The 16,882-nt window shown below is 48.7% G+C and overlaps 1 protein-coding gene across 1 annotated transcript in view; it reads right to left on the bottom strand.

Annotated features, from left to right (window-relative positions):
* Nucleotides 1-16,882, bottom strand: part of EFCAB6 (EF-hand calcium binding domain 6) — a 415,417-nt gene that overhangs the window by 10,488 nt on the left and 388,047 nt on the right. Inside the window, exons 26-28 of the mRNA XM_006890171.1 lie at nucleotides 9,349-9,568; nucleotides 7,715-7,890; nucleotides 2,226-2,408 (exon numbers count right to left, since the gene is read on the bottom strand). Coding sequence (XP_006890233.1) covers nucleotides 2,226-2,408; nucleotides 7,715-7,890; nucleotides 9,349-9,568 — 579 coding nt within the window. The remainder of the gene's footprint in view (nucleotides 1-2,225; nucleotides 2,409-7,714; nucleotides 7,891-9,348; nucleotides 9,569-16,882) is intronic.

Here is a 16,882-nt window from a genome sequence, read left to right as displayed (position 1 = left end):
TCACAGTGATGCTTGGAACCACAAAGCTGAGCCCTGTCCCGCCCTGTGCTGTCCACGTCACCTCTGACTCGAGCCACCTGCATCTGTCCCTGTGCCAGTCCATCTCGTGGGGGGCCTTTCACTCCTTGGCTGACCCTCTTTCTAAGCGTGGTGTCCCTCTCCAAGGAGTAACCTCTCCTAGCGCCATGCCCCAAGTAGGTGAGATGCTGTTTCTCCTTCCTTGTCTCTAAGGAGCACTCTGGTTGCACCTTCTGTGTGGATTACACCTCAACATCAAGACATGGGGGAAAAAGGTCCTCACCACTGGGCCAGGAGACAAGCATCATGACAGGTTTAGACTGTGAAGGTTTCCTCTGGCTTGGAGCAACATTCAACACCCTTGGTGCCAGCAGTCAGGAGATCGGGAGATGCCACCATCAGGCTAAACCAGTTTTGAGTTTTCATCCCAGTGATGATGTAACATGCAACTCATGAGGGGGGCGCGGGGCCGGCCTTTCAGACGGCAGCTGCCCGGCAGCATCTGCGTCTGCGTCAGGTCTGCTGCCTTCGTGGTGCCCGAGTTGGCAGAGCCTGGCTATCACGGGGCCAGCAATCTGAACGTCTGAATGTCAGTTGGTGTGAATGCGGAAGACTGAGATGCCTCTGGATTGTGGCATCGACAGACAATATTGAACCCACCCTAGATTTCTGGAGGAAGCACTCTCCTCGGGCATGAGGAGGGTGACTTTGTACTTTGGACACATTAGCCAGAGGGACAAGTTCAGGGGGAAAGACGTTCCTCAAACTCAGACTCACTGCTGTCCAGTCGGTCCCGACCTTGGCCTTCCAAGGCTGAAAGTGTCTACGGGGGCAGCGGCTCGTCTCTCTCCCAAGGAGCAGCTGGTGAATTTGAACTGCCAACCTTTCCGTTAGCAGCCTCATGCATTACACACGACACCACCATAAAGGAGTCCAGGGTGGTGCGAATGGTACCTGACAACCTGGATGTTAAGGTCTGTCCTGAGGTGCCCTGGAAGATCTACACCCACAAACTCTGTACCGGTGAACACTGTGAGCACAGACGGTCCACACACCGGCAACCCAGAGCGGGAAGTGGCCGGCACGCAGGGAAGTTACAGTCTGCCGGGCTGAGAGGACAATGGGCTGGGGCTTCCGTGAGCTCCTACTTCAGGAGAGACAGCAACGGCCCTCTTAACTACAAGGACTCGGGGTCCATCAGCTCAGAGTCTGAAGAGGAGACTAGGGAATGAGGAAAACTCACACCCACACTAAACCGTCACTGGGGATGTGCTTTAGCATCAGCTGTTGCTTTGAAACACTCTGACAAGGATGTTGAGACACTCTGTAGAGGTCCCTAACAGCAGATTTTCCCAGTGCAATTCATCTTTTGATTTCCTGACTGCTGGTGTTAAGAGTGTTGATTGTGGAACCTAACAAGCTGTAATTGTTAACAACCTCGTCTCTTCTCCATCTATCATGGTGCTGCAAATTGGCCCAGTGATGAGAATCTTTGTATTCTTGATGTTGAGCTTCAATCCCTATTGAAGATTATAGTCTTTAACCTTCTACAGAGAGTGTTTCAGGTCTTTTTCTGTTTCAGCAAGCAAGGTTGTATCATCTACCTAATGCAGGTTGTTAATGGGTCTTCCTCCAATCCTGATCCACATTCCTCCTTGTAAAGCCCTGCTTCCTGAATGTTCTGTGCTGCATATAGATTGAAAAGGCATGGAGACAGGATGCATCCCTAACACACTCCTTTCCCGATTTTGAACCACGCAGTGTTTCCCTGCTCTGTTCCAAGGACTGTTTTCTGGTCCAAAGACAGGTTTCACATAAGCTCAATCAAGTGTTCTCGGATTCCCATTTTCCGCAAGGTTAGCCACAGTTTGTTGTGATCCACACAGTCAAATGCCTTTGTGTAGTCAATGAAACTCAGATAGACATTCTTCTGATACTCTGCTTTCTGCCAAGATCCATGGGCTGGGCAGGGCAGGGCTGGGCTGGGCTGGGCTGGGCCTGGAGGCTGGTCAGGGCTGGGTAGGTCTGGGTAGGGCTGGGCAGGGCTGGACAGGTCTAGGCTGGTCTGGGCTGGGCTGGGCTGGGCCCGGTCTTGCTGGCCGCCCTTCTCCTAGTGGCCGGCACAACGAAGCCGTCTTCATGATGAATGGGGAGAAAGTGACAGTACCTGCCCCACGGCCTCGCCAGCAGGGAGAGGACTCACGTACCATTTTGCGAAAATTCTGGATTTTCATCCTCTGCATCGGTGACGGCTCCGTGGGTTTGAGCAGCAGGACGCAGCTCTGGATGAAGTTGCAGTAAGCAAACGTGCCGTCACCCTGCAGGTCGTACTTGAGAATGAGCTGCCGGGCCTCCTCTTCACTTAGGTCCAGGTTGAACTTCTCTGCAAGCTCTAAGGACAAGGAGGCCGGCTCAGCAGGCGGGGCGTCCGCACCCTTCACTCAGCCGTGTCTGCTGGACACTGTCCCTGCTCGAGGCCAGCCCAGGGACTCAGGGCCAGACCCACAGACGAACACAGACGGCTTTGTGACCAACCACGTGTCATGATGAGGTGACTCTGGTCCTCTGGGTCCACACCATCATGGGTGTGCCTGTCGTCTGGGGCCCATCGCAGGAGGGACACATATACTGGGCAGGTGGATAGTGGCTGGGGTCTGGTGGTTCCTGAAGGATGGGAGCAGGAGAGCGACAGCAGAGCAGTGTGGGGTGTGAGGGGACAGGAGGGTGGATGTGCTGGGCTGTGCAGAGCCACCTGGCCCCACCAGACAATTCTGGGTCAGCCCCTAGACACGGGTTTTCCAGGGGCGGTTGGAGGCTGGACAAGGGTCTGCCATGGTGAGCTGGTGGCGACTCAGTCTCAACTCATATGGACCCTGTGAACAACAGAGCCAACCTCGGCCACTGCTGTGCTGTCCCTTCCATCTCTGCTGGGCTCCAGCCTGCTGGGAGGGGGGACCTAGTAGTAGATTTCGTGCTGCTAACTCAAAAGGTCAGTGGTTCGAATCCACAAGCTGTTCGGTAGGAGAAAGATTGGCAGTCTCCTCCTATCTGGATTTACAGCCTCAGAAACAGAAAAGATGGGTTGGAATTGATGACAGTGGACTACGGGTCCTTTCTCTCTCTGTGTCCTTGTGGAGTTGAGACCAGCTCACAGCTGACCCTCTTGTGGGCTCTGGGGGCTGAAAACCATAAGGGAAGAGACTGCCTGTCCTTCTGCAATGCCATGGTGGATTCGAACCTCCGGAGAGGTGCTAACTTTAGGCTGGCGGCTCAACTCCTTACAGACTCTTCCGCCGTCACTGTTAGATGCCAGGAAGTCAAGCACAAATCACAGTGATGCTTGGAACCACAAAGCTGAGCCCTGTCCCGCCCTGTGCTGTCCACGTCACCTCTGACTCGAGCCACCTGCATCTGTCCCTGTGCCAGTCCATCTCGTGGGGGGCCTTTCACTCCTTGGCTGACCCTCTTTCTAAGCGTGGTGTCCCTCTCCAAGGAGTAACCTCTCCTAGCGCCATGCCCCAAGTAGGTGAGATGCTGTTTCTCCTTCCTTGTCTCTAAGGAGCACTCTGGTTGCACCTTCTGTGTGGATTACACCTCAACATCAAGACATGGGGGAAAAAGGTCCTCACCACTGGGCCAGGAGACAAGCATCATGACAGGTTTAGACTGTGAAGGTTTCCTCTGGCTTGGAGCAACATTCAACACCCTTGGTGCCAGCAGTCAGGAGATCGGGAGATGCCACCATCAGGCTAAACCAGTTTTGAGTTTTCATCCCAGTGATGATGTAACATGCAACTCATGAGGGGGGCGCGGGGCCGGCCTTTCAGACGGCAGCTGCCCGGCAGCATCTGCGTCTGCGTCAGGTCTGCTGCCTTCGTGGTGCCCGAGTTGGCAGAGCCTGGCTATCACGGGGCCAGCAATCTGAACGTCTGAATGTCAGTTGGTGTGAATGCGGAAGACTGAGATGCCTCTGGATTGTGGCATCGACAGACAATATTGAACCCACCCTAGATTTCTGGAGGAAGCACTCTCCTCGGGCATGAGGAGGGTGACTTTGTACTTTGGACACATTAGCCAGAGGGACAAGTTCAGGGGGAAAGACGTTCCTCAAACTCAGACTCACTGCTGTCCAGTCGGTCCCGACCTTGGCCTTCCAAGGCTGAAAGTGTCTACGGGGGCAGCGGCTCGTCTCTCTCCCAAGGAGCAGCTGGTGAATTTGAACTGCCAACCTTTCCGTTAGCAGCCTCATGCATTACACACGACACCACCATAAAGGAGTCCAGGGTGGTGCGAATGGTACCTGACAACCTGGATGTTAAGGTCTGTCCTGAGGTGCCCTGGAAGATCTACACCCACAAACTCTGTACCGGTGAACACTGTGAGCACAGACGGTCCACACACCGGCAACCCAGAGCGGGAAGTGGCCGGCACGCAGGGAAGTTACAGTCTGCCGGGCTGAGAGGACAATGGGCTGGGGCTTCCGTGAGCTCCTACTTCAGGAGAGACAGCAACGGCCCTCTTAACTACAAGGACTCGGGGTCCATCAGCTCAGAGTCTGAAGAGGAGACTAGGGAATGAGGAAAACTCACACCCACACTAAACCGTCACTGGGGATGTGCTTTAGCATCAGCTGTTGCTTTGAAACACTCTGACAAGGATGTTGAGACACTCTGTAGAGGTCCCTAACAGCAGATTTTCCCAGTGCAATTCATCTTTTGATTTCCTGACTGCTGGTGTTAAGAGTGTTGATTGTGGAACCTAACAAGCTGTAATTGTTAACAACCTCGTCTCTTCTCCATCTATCATGGTGCTGCAAATTGGCCCAGTGATGAGAATCTTTGTATTCTTGATGTTGAGCTTCAATCCCTATTGAAGATTATAGTCTTTAACCTTCTACAGAGAGTGTTTCAGGTCTTTTTCTGTTTCAGCAAGCAAGGTTGTATCATCTACCTAATGCAGGTTGTTAATGGGTCTTCCTCCAATCCTGATCCACATTCCTCCTTGTAAAGCCCTGCTTCCTGAATGTTCTGTGCTGCATATAGATTGAAAAGGCATGGAGACAGGATGCATCCCTAACACACTCCTTTCCCGATTTTGAACCACGCAGTGTTTCCCTGCTCTGTTCCAAGGACTGTTTTCTGGTCCAAAGACAGGTTTCACATAAGCTCAATCAAGTGTTCTCGGATTCCCATTTTCCGCAAGGTTAGCCACAGTTTGTTGTGATCCACACAGTCAAATGCCTTTGTGTAGTCAATGAAACTCAGATAGACATTCTTCTGATACTCTGCTTTCTGCCAAGATCCATCTGACATTGGCAGTAATGTCTCTAGCGCCACGACCTCTTCTAAACCCAGCCCGTCTTTTTGGTAGTTCTCTGTTAATGTACTGTTTCAGTAGTTTCTGGATAATCTTGAACAGGATTTTGTTAGTGTGATATTAGTAATATTGTTTGATAATTTCCACACTCTGTCAGGTCACCTTTTTTTTTAATAATGGGAATAAATATGAATCTCTTCCAGTCAGTTGGCCAAGTAATTGTTGTCCAGATTTCTTGGCACAACTTGGTGAGCACATGCAGGACAGCATATGTTTGTTGAAATATGTCGATTGGTATTCCACCAGTTCCTGGGGCTTTATTTTTTGCCAAGTCCTTCAGAGCAGCCTGAACTGCCTCCTTCATCACCATCGCCTCTTGATCATATGTTGTTTCTTGAAATTCTTCTGTGTCAGCCAATTCTTTTCGGTACAATGACTCTGTATACTTCTTCCATTTTCTTTTAATGCTTCCTGAATAATTCAATGTTTTGCCTATAGCATCCTTAAGTACTGTAACTCATCGCTTGAATTTGTTCTTTAGTTCTTTCAGCTTAAGAAATGCTGAACAAGTTTGGCCCTTTTCAAATTGTGGTCTGGAGAAGAGTCTTAAACATACCATGAAATGCCAAGAAAACAAATAGGTTTGTCTTGGAGAAGGTGCAATAAAGTTTCTCCTTAGAGACTAGGATTCTGAAGCTCCGTTTCACATACTTTGGGCATATGGCCAGGAGAGACTGGTCCTTGGAGAAGGACATGATGCTTGGAAGGGTAGAGGGACAACACAGGAGAGGAAGACCCCGGACGAGACGGATTGTTATAATAACTGGGGCAATGGAGGTTGCTGTGTCGGAATTAGTAAGACATACTCAGGACAGGGCAGGCTTCAGAGTTCTATAATAGGGTTGCAGGAAACTCAACAGCACATAAACACAACAAGGATTATTTATTATTGGTTCCATATCTAATTCTGTGAGTCTTTTGAAATTAAATCTATAAATGGGAAGAGTTTACGCTTGTTTTGTACATTTATAAGTGATAGGTCTTACAAAAACCTTTCTATCGGGTTTGGAACTTCTCTAACATACTGAGAACATTGGAGACACAGATGGCGATAGTGACTCCATAATCGTCAAGGTGGCTCTGACTCAGGATCACCCTCAGTTGGGTTCAGAGGCTGAAAAACCTTTACAAAAGGGACTGCTGGATTTGAAGTGCTACCTTTGAGCTAGCAGCCCAGCACACAATGTGCTATCCCACAAGGGATAATAGGATTTATTAAGCACAAAAGTGACACGGTCATATTTCTTTCTGTAATGACAAGTGTCACATAAATAATACCCAGTAATTACTGCGAGTGCAAACCTGCCGGGTTAATCTTGAAAGGTTTATAAAAAGTCTCACTGTTGCTGTGTGTTGTGTGCCATCAAATCGGTTCCAACTCCTTGCTGACCCTCCAGCAGGTCCCCAGAGGCAGTAAGTGGCATAGGAGGGGGTGCCCATCCTTCTCTCACAGAGCAGCTGGTGAATTAGAACTGCTGGCCTTCGGGATTGCAGCGCAGCTCCTCACTGCTAGGCCACCAGAGTTCCCCAAGCTTTCTCCAAGGGCTTAGCGGATCAGTTCCCCCTTGCAGTGACCTCCCGTGACAGAGCAGAGCTGTCCCACAGGGCGTCTAACTGGGACCCTTACGGCAACACATCAGCAGGTCTTTCTCCCACGGGCCCAGTGGGTGAGTTTGAACTGCCAACTTTTTGGTTAACGGCTGGGCACTTAACATGTCACAGTATTAGTACTAATAAGAACTGCTCCTGCTGTCCAGTCATCCCGGACTCTCAGCGGCCCTCGGGGGAGGAGAGCGGCCACCCAGTGTCTCCGAGGTCTCCATGGGCCTTTATGAAAAGACTGTCGACTTTCCCAAGGGGCAGCTGACGGCCCTGATGACAAGTGAGATGATGGTGGGCAGACGTCAAAGGGAGTGGTGCCCCTGGGTCCGACGGTGGTGGACCTGAGCAGCCCCACCTGCCCTGTTTCTTCCCTGCTCCCCCATCACTGTCAGCTGTCACAGTGAGTTCACGGTCTGTCCCGTGCAGTCATCACCCAGGCGGGTGGGTTCTGCAGGGGCTGAGCTGGACTCTCCACCCACGGTGGAGACAACAGGGTGGACCGTCCATGTTCCGTGTGTCTGTTGAGACGTCCTCAGCCGGCCTAGGAGGGGTTAAGGGCCCCTCCCTACTTGCTCTGAGGGCCAGGCTGTCCCCTTGACCCACCTACTCCCTCCTGCTTCCCCATCCCATCGTCCCTCACTCCACCCGTGTCCAGTGAGGACACCCGGCATGCACGGGGGTGATGCTGGACCCAGGACAGGGCGGGGGGCACGCACACACCCAGGAAGTCAGAGGAGGTGATCTCCCCGCGCCGGCCACTGTCCCTCTCCCGGCAGTCCTTCAGCAGCTCCTGCCAGCAGCCCTGAAGCTTCCGGCGCAGCCTTTGCTCCACCAGCTCGCAGTTCTGCAGGGGCCGGCTTGTGGGGGTCTGGTAGGAAGACAGGGGAACAGGGTCTCAGGTGAGATCCCAGACGAGTCATGGTGGAGACCTCACAGGGTCGTTTATGTCCCATCAGTGGTTGCGATTGTGCCGAATCATAATGTTCACAATAAGTTTGGAATACATACAGCTGAGGTTCAATCAACCCGGGTGTGAGTGTGTGTGAGTGTGAGAGAGAGAGAGTGTGTGTGAGTGAGAGTGTGTGTGTGAAAGTGTGTGTGAGAGTGTGTGTGAAAGAGTGTGTATGAGTGTGAGAGTGTGTGAGAGTGTGAAAGTGTGTGAGAGAGTGTGTGAGAGTGTGTGTGAAAGAGTGTGTATGAGTGTGAGAGTGTGCATGAGTGTGAGAGAGTGTGTGAGAGTGTGTGTGTGTGTGAGAGAGAGGAAAAATGTGAGAGTGTGTGTGTGTGTGAGAGAGAGAGAGAGTGAGAGTGTGAGTGTGTGTGTGTGGCCGCAGTGGTCCTGACCCACAGCATCTCCTCGCCCACTCTGTCTGACCCTGTCTAGTCTGGAAGCCCTTGGACCCTGCCCACTATGACCGACCCTGCTGGGACGCGAAGCAGCAATGACATAGCTCCCAGCATTCCAGCAACACGCAAACCACCACAGTGTGGAAATAAATGAGAGGGACAAGCCATCCACTGCCCCTGAGTCCTTGCCAGCCCGCAGCAGCCTGCAGGAGGGAGCAGAAGGGTCTCCAGGGCCACGTTGTCACGGCAGCAGGGCCACCACGGCTTTCTCCAGCAGAGCAGCTGGGAGGTCTGAGCCTCCAAATTCTGGTTATCAGCTGAGCGCTGAACCAGGCACAGATGGGATGGGTCGTCTCTATGGAGAGCCTGCCCGGTCGGCCCACCGTGCTTAGGCATCATGACCTCTGGCACCCGACTGTGACCACTGCCTCTCTCATCACGCGTCCTGAGGATGCCTCAAGTCCACTCAGAAGTCCGCCCACACCCCACGAGCACCCTGACCTCTCGAGGATGCTCCACTCACCCAGAAGCACCTTGTCCTGTACACCAGCACCCTGGCTTGCCCCTCCACTCTCCCAGCACCCCCAGTTCCCAAGAGCACCCTAAGCTGCCTCATGGATGTGTCAGTAGCTCCACCCCCCTAGAAACATCCTGGCCTATCCCACGGATGTTCTAGCAACCTCCTCAACCCCCTGTCCAGAAGTCCCCTGGCCAGCCCCAAGGGTGCTCCAGCACACACCTCCGACCCCCTGTCCAGAAGCCCCCTGGCCAGCCCCAAGCATGCTCCAGCACCCATGCCTTCTAGAAACCCTAGCTTGCTCTGCAGATACTCCAGCCCTTCCCCAGGCACCGGCCCTGCAGCTGTCGTACCCCAACTCCTAGAGTTTACCCTAGCTCACCCCAGGACACTTTGCGTTCCCGACCCCCAAGCATCTGGCCTGGTGGAACTTGTGGTCCGGCTCAGCCTGCCCGCCACACCTGATTCTGAGCTACTCACGCCAGAGCAGCTCCTTGTCTTCGGTCCTCCCTTCTGGTCCCGTGGGGTTGAAAAGCGGCCTGATCTGATCCCTTCTGAGACTTCGAGGATGCTGCTCCCTTTCTGGGCCCTGACCGAGTCCCCCGAGGCCGGCACAGTCTCCTTCTCAGAGCTGAACGTGTTCAGGAAGTCCTGGTAGTACAGCCTGCCCTTGGCCGTGACGGGCATCTCGCTCCAGAGCTTGTCAAACTGGGGACGGAGCAGAGCAGAGCAGTGTGGGGTCAGCTTGAGAGGCTGGCCGAGGCCTCACAGGAAGGGGAGCTCTCAGAATGCGGGGATCTGCTTCCATGAGGCCATGACCTTGAAAACCACGCAGGGCAGCGTGACAGTGTCACTGTGAGTCACCAGGTGTCTTGGGGTGAATGTGACCCCTGAGACACATACAGGAACGTGGGAGAGCCTGGAACAGCCCACAAACTGCACAAACAAGTCTGTCTTGGAGGAAATGCAGCCTGGGTGCTCCTGAGAGGCAAGGATGGGGGAACGTAGTCTCACGGACCTTGGAACGCTGTGAGGAGTCCTCGTACAAGGGTTTCATACAGGAAAGGAGGAGGGTCAGACAAAGTGAGGAAGACCCTCAATATAATCCACAGACACGGTGATTGCCACGAGGGGCTGAGTGGGAAGGAGATGCTGAGGATGGTGCGAAACAGGACAGCGTTCTTTGTGTGTGTGTGTGTGTCTTTTTTATTATTATTAATTTTAATGAAAGTTTACAGAAATGAGGGTTTCCAGTCATTCATTGTCACACTTTTCTCCCTGCCCCACCCAAAAATGCAGAGTGTAAAACGGTGCAACCACTATGGAAGGCTGTATGGCGCTTTCTCAAAAAGTCACAAATAGAGATACCATTTGACCCAGCAATTCCACTACTAGGAATATACCCCAAAGAGACCATAACTGTCACCCAAGCAGATATACGCACATCCATTTTTATCATGGCTTTGTTCACAACAGCAGGGAGTTGGAAACAACCTAAGTGCCCATCAACAAATGAATAGATAGAGAAGCTATGGTATATTCATACAATGGAATACTACGTTGCATTGAAAAACAAGGAACTCATATTATACAAAATGGGTGACCCTGGAGGACATTATGCTGAGTGAAGTGTCTCAGTCACAAAAGGACAAATACTGCATGGTGCCACTGTTGTAAAACAGGACTGACCTGGGGGTTGGGAGAGACTGAGAAAGAGGGGATAAATAATGTATACTGCATTGGAACAGATGAGGGAGAAAACTGTTTAAAAGGGACATACGAATGGGTATTATTGTCATGATAGGAGTCCAGAGTGAAGGCTGTACAGTGGAGTGGACTGCAGGGAAGGGATTGCATAAGTGGAGTGGACTGCAGGGAAGGGATTGCATAACAATGAAGGAGTTTTTCTTTCAATGACAGTGTTCTGGTCCTGTCACTTATAAGTCTTAGGGAACTAGTAAACATATAGCAGTAACAATGATATGTCAAGCTGTGTAATCAGATCCCTGAAGGTCTGATAAACCAAATGGCTGTGCAGAGGGTGGTTCAGGACAGAATGGGTGGGGTATGTGGATAAGAGCCCTCTGGCCTTGGGGACAGCAGCTCAGGCCAGCACATCATGAAGGGGCTCTTATGGGCTTTGGGGCTGTGAACAATCAAACAGAATGTGAACTCCTTCCTCCCCATCTCTCTCTGCACCCACAGCCAGCAGTACTCATTCGGCTGCACGGATTCAGCCTACCCCATATAGTCCATGCCATCAGCCGGACACAACGCCAAGCCATAACATTCTCCCCACCCTCCATTCCTCACACCTCCCTCTCCACCTTTTGAGGAAACAAACTATTGATGCGAACAAAGTGCCCCATGGGGATGGAACAGGAGCTCCGAGGGAGGGGCATCGGGACCCAGGGGAGTGGAGCCTGGATGTGCATTTTCTCTTGCAATGCTCTGCCTGAGCTGTGTCTCCATCAGGTCACTAATCACAATGTGGAGGGGCCTCAAGCTGCTGACTGACCAGTTGGCTACAGGATGTCCCACAGAAGTGTCTGTGGCCCTCCCGCCTTCACTCTCTGGCCTTTCCCTCATGGAGGCTACTGGGTTCTTCCTCAGGTCTTTTTCTTTTTCTTTAACTGGCTCAGGCTCTAGCCTGTGCGGGTCCTGGTGGAGTCTGCTGGACTCTGCCCTCAGCCCAGCATTGTCCTCCTGCCTTGGCCAGGGAAGTTCTTCTCTCTCCTTACACTGTTGTTGGGTTTGTAGTCCTTACAGACCCCTGGGGTCTCAGCTCCCCAGTGCTTCTCTAACAAGGGCACCATGGGTGGACGGCTTCTCTCACAGTTTAGAAGACTGGATGTCCAAATTCAGGGCACTGGCTCTTAGGGGAGGGCCCCCTCTCCTTCAGGTTCTAGAGGAAGATCCTTCAACATGTGTAGGCCCCGCCTTCCTTGGAGAACTCCCTGTGATGTGCCCTGAGACAGAAAGGGTCAATTCCACCTCCCCACCCCTACCCTTGAAACCACTCACATCGCACCCCCCACTGTTGCTGTGATTCTTTCTTGGTTCTGAGAGCCCTCCCCTCCCTGGGGTCACTTTCCTTCCCACCCTATTATCTCTTGTAAAATAAAAGGTGTTGCAGGCCACACCCAGGGAATCTTCCTCACTTCACATTAGGCTCTTATCCACATACCCCACCCATTCCAGACTGGGGCTTCTGGGTCTCCACTACTAGAGTTTCCAAAGCAAATGACATGTGAGCATGCTTTCATCCTTAGAGAGCCCTGAAGTGATGTTTCAAGGGGAGGGAAAAGGAGGAGAATGTTCTAGGCCCTGAAAAGGCAGTGGTTTTATATGGAATGACATTGTTAGTTAATTTATTATTATGTTTACAAAGACTACAGCTTTCAATATGGATTGCATCTCAACATCAACAAGACAAAAAGCATCACCACTGGACCAACAGACAACCACAGGCAATACAGTGACAGATGGAGAAAAGATTGAAATTGTCAACCTTTTCATCTTACTTGGATCCACAAATAAGACCCTTGGTACCAGCAGCTGGGAGATCAGGTGATGCGTTGCGTTGGGAAAGTTCACTGTCAAGGACCTTTCCAGTGATGCTAGTTTGAAGACTAAGGTGTACCTGTTTGAGGGCCTGGTCTTTTCAATCACTTGCTATGCTTTTGAGAGCTGGGGGATAAAAAAGGATGACAGAGGGAGAATGGATGCCTTCGAGTTTGGGTGTGAAGAATAGTACTGAATATCCTATGGATTCCCAAAAGAACAGATACATCTTGGAAAAAGAGCAGCCAGAATGCTCCTTAGAGGTAAGGATGATGAAACTTTGTCTTACATGTTTTAGAATGTTATTAGGAGAGACTATTCTTTGGAGAGACATCATGCTTGGAAAGGTGGCGGGTCCATGAAAGAAATGAAGACCCTCAACCAGATGGATTGATACAGTAATAGTAACAAGGGGCTCACGAGTGTTAGAGATGATGAGGCTGACAGAGAATAGGACAGGGATCAAATGTGTTGTCCATACGGTTGCTAGGAGTCAAAATCATGTGCAAGTTCAATCGGAAGCGAAAGAAAATGAAAACACATTCACAAGAATGAAAGTAAGACCTCTAGTCGATCCCCCTCAAAATCTCAAAAACAGATTTGAGAACAAAGACTAGATGAGCTGTGGATAATATTAAAAAATATTGTCCATGAAGAAAGTAAAAGGTAATTACAAAATCAGGAGAGGGAGAAAAGACCAAAATGAATATCAGAAGAAACTTTGACCACTGTACTAGAATGCCAAGAAGTCAAAAGACAGGGAGGAAATTAGGAAGTGAAAGAGTTGAACAGTAGACTTTAAAGGGCAGCTAATGAAGACAGAGCAAAATATTGCAACTAAATGTACAAAAAATTGGAGTCAGAAAATCAAAAGGGAAGAACTCACTCAGCATTTCTCAAGCTGAAGGAACTGAAGAACAAATTCAAGCCTTGAGTTGCAAAACTTCAAAGATGCTACAGGAAAAATACTGAATGATCCAGGAAGCATTTTAAAAGAACATGGAAGGACAAATACTGCACAGTGCCACTGTTGTAAAATGGGACTGACATCGGGATTGGGGGGAGACTGAGAAAGATGGGATAAATTATGTATAATGCATTGAAACAGATGAGGGAGAGAACTGTTTAAAAGGGATATATGAATGGGTATTATTGTCAAGACAGGAGTCCAGAAAGAAGGCTGCACAGTGGAGTGGACCTGGGGGGAGGGATTGTATAACAATGAAAGAATTTTATTTTATTTTTTTTTTTTACTTTTCAAAGAGAAGAGTGAACTGGCGGGGGGGGGGGAGGGGGGCAGGGAGAAAGGTGCAACAATGAATGAATGGAAATCCAAAGTCTCTGTAAATTTTCATTGAAATTAATTAAAAAAAGAACATGAAAGGGATATACAAAGTCTCTGTACCAAAAAGAATTGTCTGCTAACACAGAACTATTCCATGAAGTAGTATATGCTCAAGAACCAATGGTCATAGAGGAGGAAGTTCAAGTTGCTTTGAAGGAATTGGCAAAAAATAAGGCCCCTGGAATTGATGGAATACCAATGGATATAGTTCAACAAACAGATGCAGTCCTGGATGTGATCTCCAGCCTGTGCCATGAAATCTGGAGGATAACTACTTGGCCAACTGTTTATTCCCATTTCCCCAAAAAAAGGTGATCCAACAGAATCCAGAAATTATGAACCTTTATTGGTAATAGCACATGCAAGCAAAATCTTGATGAAGATTATCCAAAGACAACTAGAACAGTATACTGACAGAGAACTTCCAGAAATACAAACTGGGACCTGGTGAATGTTCCACGCACAGATGCTTGCCTGCTTCCCTTAGAAGCATATAGCCTGGACCCAGCAGCTGGCAATTTCCAGAACCTATGTGTCTGCACTTGGCTTTGCTTCAGGCTCAACAGCCAAGAAACAACACCAACACTCAGGAGTCAGCTAAGACATCGCCCTCCCTTGGGATATCATCCTATTCTGCCAGCTGTGTGCCTTAACTTGAAGGCCCCAGAAACCATCCTGGGACAGAAAACAGAGACAAGGTCCTTCTTGTAAAACCTCAGCAAGATATGTAATATTTTTTAAAATCCTTGTCCCTGTGTGGTACATAGTATTCCACTGTGTGAATGCACCATAATTTCTCAATCTATTCAGTTGTGGTTGGACATCTGGGCAGTTTCTGTGTTCTTGTGATGGTGAATAATGCTGCTATGAACACTGGTGTACAAATCTAAGTTAGTGTTTCAGTTCTAATTTCCTTGGGCTATATTCCTAGTAGTGGAATAGTTGGGTCATATGGAGTTTTTATCTTCCACTTTTTGAGGAAATGAGCATAATGCCTGGGAATGATTGTATGAAACACAATGTGAATGAAGAATAATAGTGTGAAACACAATGCATATGAACTTTGTAAGCTAACCAATATTTAAAAGAGAGTGGGAAAGAATAGAAACAAGGACAAATGGAAACAGTAAAAACAGAGATAAAGTGATATGACTGATACAATTTTGTTAAGAAAAATATGTATTAAGTATTGAATTAAAAATGAATTTGCTCTGTGAACTCTGACTTAATTCACAACAAAAAGTTTGATAAATTAAAAAAAATCAGCGAGAGTGATGAAGAGAGTCAGGGAACCTGGTCTCACAACTCCACAGATCAAAGAGGGCAATAGACTTCAAGAGAGAGGGCTGGAATTAGAAAACAATAAGCCTTCCACCCCAGAGACCTTAACTGTAAGATCACTGAGGAAGGAAAAAAAAGCAGTTGTCCCCACCCTCCAGATCCAGTAAACTTTTCCACAGGACCAGAGAAGAAGGACCAGGGGCATGGTGACTTGCCCTCCCCTTCCTTATTGGAGTGTTGAGTTCCCCAAGTAAAACAAGTTTTACCCTGAACCTAGGGACCTGAGAGAAATCCAGGCAGGTTTGAGCTGTCCTTCTTTTTTTCTGGAGCAGTGAGCTCCCCAACCAAGCTAGTTAGACCAAGGACCTTTAGGGTCCAAGGCAAAGAAAAACTCTATTGAAGTAATGGCACAAAAGAAACAAACTACTTCACAATCTACTCAAAACACAAAAAGATTTCCCCCAAAAAATTATCAAAACAGAGAATCAGTGGATTTACTGAAGCCTGAAAGTCTGATGAATGCTCTGAGACAGAATTAAAGAGAACAAAGATTGAATATTTCAATAGCTGAAAGAAAAACTTAAAGTACTGTAGGATTCTATAAGTAAAAGCCAAGAGCAACTTAAAAAAAAACACAAAACACAAACCCCCAAAACCAATCCAAGACACTGCAGATAAAACAAATGGGGGTATCAGAAACCCTAGAAAAGCAAGAAACTGTAATCCAGAATATTAAGACCAGTGTCTCAGAAGCTGTCATTGTGTTGGAGGGACAGATGAGCAGAAATGAGGAGATGGAGCATAGAATCAATGAAATAGGAGAGCTCTCAGCACTGACTTGCTAGATCAAAAAGATTGAAAAGGAAGGAAAATGAAAAACAGCCCAAGAATAATGTGGGACAACATCAAGAGGAAACACATGCACATAATTGTAATCCCAGAACAAGAAGAAGTAAAAAAAAAAAAAGGCACTGAGAAAGTTGTGGAAGAGTTACTGGAAGAAAACTTTCCAGGAAAAATGAAGAATAAGAGAATATCTATACAAGAAGCTGAGCAAACTCCATATAAAATAGACACCAAAAGAAAAATACCAAGGTGTTTCATAGTCAAATTCACCAGAATCAAAAACAAGGAGAAAATTCTGAGAGCAGGTAGGGGAAAAAAGAAGAGTAACTTATAAAGGAGTGCAAATAAGACTAACTGCAGATTTCTCAGTAGAAACTATGTGAGCAAGAAGACAGTGGAAGGACATATATTAAGCACTCAAGGAACACAACTTTCAATCAAAAATACTGTACCCAGCAAAACTTTCCATCAAATATGATGGAGAGATCAAGAAATTATCAGAAAAGCAGAAACTAAGGGAGTTGGTAAAAACTAGACTAGCATTGCAGGAAATATTGAAGGAAGTTCTCCACACAGAGACATCACAGAAAGGAGGATGGATCAAAGCAATCAGCAACAATACCAAAAAGAACCCAACAAAATGATACCAATAAAACCTTGCCTCTCAGTAGTTATGTTGAATGTGAACGGTTTAAATGCACCAGTGAACAGAAAAAGAGCAGTAGTTTGGATAAAAATCCCAAACCCATGAATATGCTGTCCACAAGAGACACGGTCAGAAAGTGTAGCTAAAGACAAACTAAAAGGGAGCTCTGGTGGCAAGAAGCTGTGCTGCAGTCCGGAAAGCTTGCAGTTCAAATCCATCAGATGCTCCACAGGAGAAGGAGGGACAATCTCTTCCTCGGCCAGTTGGATCCCATTCGACAGTACTCCACTGAAAGAAAAGGAAGGAAGGAAGGAAGGAAGGAAGGAAGGAAGGAAGGAAG

This window comes from Elephantulus edwardii, unplaced genomic scaffold, assembly GCF_000299155.1.
Source record: "Elephantulus edwardii isolate Elephantulus edwardi_28Jun2011 unplaced genomic scaffold, EleEdw1.0 scaffold00086, whole genome shotgun sequence".
NCBI classification, from domain to species: domain Eukaryota; kingdom Metazoa; phylum Chordata; class Mammalia; order Macroscelidea; family Macroscelididae; genus Elephantulus; species Elephantulus edwardii.
The sequence above is the reverse complement of the archived record's forward strand: the minus strand, read 5'-3'. Positions and strand labels throughout refer to the sequence as shown.